General features: G+C 42.6%; 1 protein-coding gene and 1 long non-coding RNA gene across 2 annotated transcripts; one reads left to right on the top strand and one right to left on the bottom strand.

Annotated features, from left to right (window-relative positions):
• Nucleotides 1–763: 763 nt before the first annotated feature.
• On the top strand, nucleotides 764–2658 carry LOC127532270 (uncharacterized). Its single transcript, XR_007939633.1, has 3 exons — nucleotides 764–1041; nucleotides 1290–1357; nucleotides 1922–2658. It is a non-coding gene; the product is annotated as an uncharacterized LOC127532270 (long non-coding RNA).
• On the bottom strand, nucleotides 1597–7659 carry ppm1ka (protein phosphatase, Mg2+/Mn2+ dependent 1Ka). Its single transcript, XM_022203482.2, has 9 exons — nucleotides 7495–7659; nucleotides 5509–5659; nucleotides 5014–5178; nucleotides 4699–4871; nucleotides 4510–4610; nucleotides 4225–4390; nucleotides 2978–3122; nucleotides 2741–2875; nucleotides 1597–2071 (listed from the first exon to the last, which is right to left on the bottom strand). Exons 2-9 carry the CDS (start codon nucleotides 5617–5619, stop codon nucleotides 1940–1942), a joined length of 1128 nt encoding a protein of 375 aa, XP_022059174.1. The 5' UTR covers nucleotides 5620–5659; nucleotides 7495–7659; the 3' UTR covers nucleotides 1597–1939.
• Between the last annotated feature and the right edge of the window lie 136 nt (nucleotides 7660–7795).

Raw genomic sequence — 7795 nt, 5'->3', positions numbered from 1 at the left:
GACTTACACAAAGAAAGCAAACTTACTTCATAATGAGCAAAACGACGCTGGTTACATCTGCCAGGTTTTGTGCTTCAGCCTCTGATTAGTCTCTCCTCCTTTGTTCTCCCAGCGTGCAACTTAATCAACAGCAAGTGAAAACACCTGGACAGCTAGCTGGATCACCTGCCTTCAATTAAGCGCTACACTCCATAAAACCCTGGTTCCCTTTAAGATCACAACAACTTGTCAAGATTTACAAATTATTTTAAATTCGCAATCATTCTAAGAAGAAGAGTGACAAAGAAAGACAAAGTATTCCAAAAATGAGACACTAAATGACAAAAAAGTTGGACAAGCGAAACAAGTGAGACGAAAATCAATGAAAAAAGCGAAACACAAAGTGACGAAAATAAGACAGAAAACCACAAGCGAGACAAAAAGAAAACATAAACCGGCAAAAGCAAGAAACAAAACGACAAGAACACGGCACAAATGACCAAAGTCAGACAAAAAAAAACAACATAAACAAGACAGAATATTATAAAAACAAGGCACAAAGAACAATAAGCAATCTAGTATTTTACTTTATGGTCAAAACAACTTGTCAAGGTCTAGAATGTCCTGCCTCCTTGCTCTGTCAGTAATTAGTGTTTGGTGTGCAGGACGTCCAGACTTTCCCTTCTAATGTCGTTCTGGTCAGCAGCAGGGGGCGCCACAGGACACTGCTCTGTTCACATCTGACTTCCAGCATGATCTGAGCTCTGTCACAAGCAGAAGAACTCAGAAGATACTGTGATTGTTGGATGAGTGGAGTGTGGACAGGAGGAGGACAGGGGAGGGTGGAAGATGGTGGAGCTCAAACCACCTGCAGCTGAGCACCTCCAAGACCAAGGAGAAGGTGGTGGATTTCAGGAGGAATAGACCTCATCTCCAGCCTTTTTACATCATGGGCACGGATATGGAGGTGGTCAGGACCTACAAGTACCTGGGACTGCAGCTGGACCATAAACTGGACTGGTCGTCTGTACTTCCTGAGGAGACTGGGCTCCTTCAACATCTGTAAGAAACTGCTGCTGCTGTTCTACCAGTCTGTGTCCAGTGTTCTTTTTAATGCTGTAGTTTGTTGGGGAGGGAGCATTCAGAAGAGGATCATGTGGGGTAGAACGTACCAACTTAATGGCTTAATTCACTGAAATAATTTAAAAGTTAACAGAAGAACTAAACAAGCACATCGAGTCTCATTTATTTCTACATTCAAATCCTGGATCATTAGTGGATATCACACTGAAGTTACTAAATGTTTACAGGATGTGCTGCCATCCAAACCTGTCCAGGTGAGCAAGCAGGAAGTGGAAGAGTCTAAAGGTCCCACATGGTAAAAATCCATTCGCATTGTGTTTTGTGGTTGCTACAAACTTGAACGTGCAAAATTAAAGCAGGGACGATATAAAGACTTTTAGTTCTACTGTTTCTCAAGCTGTTGCTCGTTTATTGTTGTTATTTTGTCAGGGATGGATGGATGGATGGATGGATGGATGGATGGATGGATAGATGGATAGATGGATAGATGGATAGATGGATAGATAGATAGATAGATAGATAGATAGATAGATGTTCAGTTTCCATAAAGGACTTTATTTTGCAAGAAACCAAAAACCACCCAGAAACTGATTGGGGATCATGTCTAACATCTAGAAATAGCGTCTGATTGAAATGTGAAAATACATCTCAAGCCTGCACTAGCTTCTGCTTGGTAGTGACAAAATATCATTTGTTTTCTGCACATGAATGGTTGTTTGTGGGTTAAAACTCAGTCTTCTTCTATGACGACAAACCAAGCAGGGTTGACATTAAATGGGTTGGTTAACGTGTTTTTCTGCTGGGCGTCGATGTCTTCAGATGAATTCTGAATTTAAAAAGTTTTTTTGTGTCCCTTCAGTCCAAGTCCTTGTGGCGTTTACGCCCATCTCCCACTGGAGGCGAAGCTCCTGCTGATGCTGTAGACGTTGGCGGAGCTCCGATGTTTCCCCCAGGCGCCCAACGGAACGATGACGATGGTGGCGTTGTCTTCCGAGCCGTACTGCAGCGCCTGGAAGACAGATCCGTGTTTCGTAACTTCTAATGTTCACTGGATCAATGCAATAAATGCAGCATGGCTCAGAAACAGTGAACAGAGGGACAAGTTGTTGGAGATACACCCCCTCTCAAAAGTTTTGAGACGGGTTCTAATTTATTTGAATGAGAAAGTGTCTCAAAACTTTTGACAGAGGGAATACATCCATCATGGTGAAACATCTTTCTAAAGCTGATGACTAGAGCAGAGAGAAAAGTCTGTAGAGGCTGGAAACATGGAAATAGTGGAGGTAACATTTATATAAGTGGTTGAAACATCTGTAGAAACACGTTGGACATGTTGATTCCAGGTTTTTACAGTTTTGATGAATGTATAATCAAATAAATGCTTCTTTTCCCGATTTCTGTCATTCTAACTGTGTCATTCATGGTTGTTCTATTTCCAATGAGTTGCAGGACTTTATATTGTCAGAAGTTTATTGCAGTTGTTGAATAAAATGTTGCACTCTCAGAAACAAATGGTGCTCTGGGATTATTTTGTGTCAATTCAAATTCAAATTTAAGCAAAATATGACGAGTTCAACTAAAAAAGTTTACAGCAAACATGTTAAAATGTGTTGTTTTCTGTTTATCACAGTTTTTTGCTTTTGTATTCTGTCTATTTCTTTTAGAAATTGCTTCATACCTGCTGAGCAATGACATCAGCAGCCTCTGTGGGGTTTTGGCACTGGTTGATGACATCACAGATCTCCTGGTCGCTCAGCAGGAAGTTGATGCCATCTGTGGTTAACGCCAGGAAGGAGTCGTTGGCGTGTTGGACCTGCACAGATCAACACATCACATCTGTTGCAGCGTGTTTAAGAAGTGCAATTTCTACTTCTCCAGCTTGTCTGAAAGGTCGGAGGCGAACCGATGGACTCACGGTGAACCGCTGAGTGTCCGGCTCTGCGATGACGCCGCTGGTTTTCAGGTGAAAGTCTCCGATGCTGCGTGTCATGGCAAGCCGCCCGTTAACGTTTGCCTGACCGAGGCTGTTCCACGTCACGAAGCCACCGAAGCTCTGGATCCTGAACACAAACACAAGATCAGTTTGTGTTATGGAGACTCTTGACATTGCAGATGTTTGCAGGGTGAAAATGTGACCTGTAAATATTGACTTACACAGAACTGCATCTGACGTAAGGACTAGCATGCTCTAATGTAGTCATGTGCAAATGTTGATGCAGGAATAGCTGCAGTGACTGGTGTCCGATTAGTGACATTTAAGGACAATTCACGTCTTTGACTTTGTGTCTGTATTTCCCACATGCAGAAACTTTACACTGAAATATTAACATGTGTGTGGATGATGTCCACAGTTAAATATAGCCTTGTGCTTACATAACATCAGCTGCTGGAAGGCACAGAGAAACTCAAGCCATCCGTCTGCAGCTCCGCTCCGATTTCAAGTTCTGGATGAACCTCATAAATGCTGAAGTGTTGCCTGATGCTTTTCTCAAAGTTGCTGTTATCTCAGAGAAACCTGCTTAATATCGTCAAAGCAGTAGCATCCTGTCTTAAAGTGATGCTGAGAAACTAGTCCATGCATTTATAACTTCTAGGTTGGACTACTGTAATTCCTTATTAACAGGAAGTCCAATAACTCTCACTTTCATCCAGGACAGTGAGGTTTTAGTCCCATTTCTTTGCTGTTTCACTAATGGTTTGGGTAAGTCAACAAAACTACTTTGTTCAATTTAGGAAAACATCTTGGTTTGGGTTAGGTTTGTTTATTGACCAAATTTTATAGGTCTAGCAACTATCCTGCATGTTGAAAAATGCTTTCTATGTCCAAAGCTTGTCAAGCTTGTGGTAGTCTATACCCAACAATCTGAGCTGCTGCTACACTGTTAGTCTGAACAATTATTTTCTAATGAAGTGATTAATTGTCTGCAAGGCATCAACAATTGTTGAGGAATTCTTTGCACATCCAAAACTGACTGAAATCATTGAATTGTCATTGTTTTGTCAAACCCACTAACATCTTGAGGGAACTGGGAAGTCTATGTAACCTGAGTGATATACTTTGGTTTTCCGTGGTATCTGTATCGTATTCGAGGAACTGCAGTATGAGTAATATTACTCCCAATATGTCAGGCAATCACAGCAGTGGTGAACAGAGTCTCGTACCGAAGTCTCTCGTCCTTGCGTTCAGGCGTGTGGTCTTTGGTGAGTTTCTTGGCTCGTCCCTTCCTGCACAACAAAGCTCGGCTGTCGCCAACGCTGCCGACCACCAGCTCCACGCCGTCACGTAGCATAGCAACCGTTGCCGTGGTGCCGGCAGTCATGAAGGAAGCTGTGGGTGAAGACAGGCGTGGACATCAGACTTTATAGTTGGGTTTCTTTTGGAAATCATGCTGAATGTCCCTACTAGTTAAGTATTAAACTATTTACTTCTATGTGTTCGTGTCTCACCGTTGTTGAAGTAGCTGAGATGTGTGTGCAGAGCTTTGTCAGCCCCTAAAAAGGCTTTCTTCAAGACCCTCTCCAGATCATCGTCCTCCTCCAGAGCGTCTCTGTAACAGAACAGTTCATAAAGTCAAACCACTCGGGAGACTTTCTGAAGACTAAATCTCTAATGTTCTCGTATTTAGAGCTTCTGACCTGATAAATTTCTCCATGAAGGTGAAGCAGTAGTCGGCAGCATGCGGGCCGCCGTGACCGTCAAACACAGCAAAGTACAGCAGGTTGTCATGGATACGGGCGACACGGAGACGGTCCTCGTTCTGCTTCCTGAGACCCAAAACTGAAGCACTGCCGACCCGAGACAGACTGACCTGACAGACGGAATTCATTCAACTAATCAAATCGATCACCTTCTAAACTTTTTCCACGAACATTTTGAACAAATCCAGTCTTTCATCCATCTGTTGCACCATTCACCCACCTCATCATCCATCTCCTGGTCCTCCCAGTTACCTGTGGAATGGGTTTTCCATATTTAATACTGGAGGGCAGCAGTATCGGCTCTTCTATCCAATTGTCCCAGATGCCGAAGGAGTCCCAGATCCCCGGACGGTCGCTGCTGTCGCTGTCGTGTCGCACAGACCCGCTGGCCTCTCGCTTGACCAAAACGCTGAACACCTGCAGGGAGAGCATCCAGAGAATTAGCAAGGTAGAGCTGCTGTTCAACACATTACAAGTCAATGCTAGTCATGCTAACATGCTAAACCTGGTCAAACAGTGAATTAAATTCTGTTGTGCTGTTCAAAAAAATGAAATAATGAAGGCAAAAGTACTGGAATATTTGTACAGTTAAAGGCAAATCCTCTCGTCTCTTTTTGTTCTGTGGAGGCCAAGCTCCATTTTGCCAGGAGATGCCCTGATTTTCCTGGATGTCTTCAAAAAGCAGCATGATGTGGTTTGTTTTGAGGCATTCACCAACAAAAACACGCATGTGGACGACAGACTCACCTGCCCTGACGCTGCAGAGGTTTCTGGAGAGGATCGAACGCTGAGGAGGGTTTGTCTGGCGAGGGTGGAGCGGCAACAACGCAGCAAGGTTTGCAGCACTGCAGACGACATGACTGGCTGTCTTTGACACACCTGACCAGGTGACAGATTGCTGAAAAAAAAAGAGAAACAACAAAAAACATGTAACTATGGAGCCCTAAAGTGCCCAACAGTCCCCTTTAGGGCTTTAGGATCCTCAATGTAATGACGTTCCTAATGGGTTTTTCTGTAAACAAGGTTTGGATTAAATATTTAGAGTCTAAAATAATGAAGTGTGCCTGGCCAATGACCTCAAAGAGTTCTACTGGAAGAACTTTCGCAAAGCAGGAAGGCCAGATTCAGTGTTTCCATCCACGTTGAAGCACTGATCGGGTGTCTCCAGATATTTCCACCATGAGCCAGTCTGCTTGAAGACCTTTACCATCATCTCCATCCCCAAAAGAACCAAAGACTGAATGACTACAGACCTGCTGACCTTGAATCCATCACCGAGCCACTTCTGTACCCAGCAGGTCTGTAGACGATGCTGCCAACGTATCTCCTAACTCCATCCTCAGCATCTGGACTCTGCAGGAACTCTACGCCAGGATCCTTTTGGTGGATTTCTGCTCTACTTTCAATACAATCAGCCCAGCTTTACTAGGAAACATGCTTCCGACTCCAGGACACCAACAGCACACCAACAGCTGCACCTCCGGTCACCAGTCCATCGAGCTCCTGAAGTTCTCAGACGACACCACCCTCACTAGACTCATCTCTGGTGAGGATAACCAAAGAAATGCTTGTGACAGAAGATATTTCTGAGTTCTCTTCTTCTTCATGGTTGTTCTGTCCATAGAGGTGTAGGACTATACATTGGAGAGAAAAATGAACCACAGCGAGGGAAAAACACCCACAAACTGCTGCTGAGAGTTCAGAAGTTTAGAAGAAGAATCTCAAATTTTTTTAAAAAAAGGTCAGTTTTTAAGGATTTTGGGGTCAGTTATTGGTGCTAAAAGTCTTTAATCCTCAAGATTATTGACATTTCTGTCTTTTCTGTTACTCAGTTTTCCTCAGATTTAGTTTAATCTTTAATGTGTTCCATAAATAAACCTACAGCTCTGGTTGTGTTGTGTTGTGTAACACTTTATCTCCATTACAAGTGCGTAACACACACCAGGCACTGAAAGTACACTCTGTCTGCTGAGCGCTTGCTTCCAGGATTTAAACCAACACAAACTGCGGTTTGACGGACGATTCTGTCACCTGTTTAATAAACGGATCCTGATCGGGAGCTGCAGGATATTTCTGGACCGAAGGTTTGATTCTGACCTTTACTTGGAACACGACGTCCACAGCTGCACACATGTAACCTGCACGACGTCACACATGTGGAAGGCGTGACGCAAACACACAACACCAGCAAACCATCAACAGTGCTTTTCATTGATATATTATTGCTTATTTTTGATTGATCTGCTGATTACTCTGTGTTATTAGTCTATTAATGCCAAAAAAGATGAAAAAAAATCTAATTTTAACATGTTCAACAGTCCAAAACACCAATATATCCAATGATTAAATAGCTTTTTTCACTATTTCTAGCATTTAAAAAAAGTTATTGAAATAATTACTCCAATTTAACTAATCGATTAATTGTTCTGAGTAGCATTAATCTATGAACTTAAACAGAAAGAAGACATTTTTTGTTATGTAGACCAGAAAAATAGCAGAAAACAAACATGAGTGGAATTAGAAAACAGAAACATGTTGTCTGAGGCATTGCATGAGTGAAAAACAACAAAAGCTTGTTGGATTTTTAGAAATGCAGACAGTAGGACTCATCATATGAAGATAAGAATATTATAACACACAAAGAGAAATAAAATAAGTATAAAAGTACATGTAAGACTGTCATTAGTGCTAAAAATGAGGACTGACAGTGAGAAAAATAAAATCCAAACTCACCTTTTCTTTCCTTTTTATTGGTGATTTTCCCGCCAGGTGCTGTCTCCGTGGCAACAGGTGTCCAGCAGCAGCTGCCTCGAACAGTCGGTCGCTGCTGTGAAGAAGAGAAGGAGGGGGAGGGGCCGTCCAATCAGAGCAGGCGGAGTCCTGACATCATCAGTGGTTTAAATAAAAATAAAACTGAACCCTGGAGCAGTTTTCTGCAGCCGTCCAGTGTTTTACAGATGATAAGACAGTTCAAATGCAAACTGATACAGGAATTGATTATAGAAAAACCTATAAAACCAGATCAAAAAGATAA

The sequence above is a fragment of the Acanthochromis polyacanthus genome, chromosome 23, assembly GCF_021347895.1.
Source record: "Acanthochromis polyacanthus isolate Apoly-LR-REF ecotype Palm Island chromosome 23, KAUST_Apoly_ChrSc, whole genome shotgun sequence".
NCBI classification, from domain to species: Eukaryota; Metazoa; Chordata; class Actinopteri; family Pomacentridae; genus Acanthochromis; species Acanthochromis polyacanthus.
Note: the sequence above shows the minus strand (reverse complement) of the source record. Positions and strands in the feature narration are given on the sequence as shown.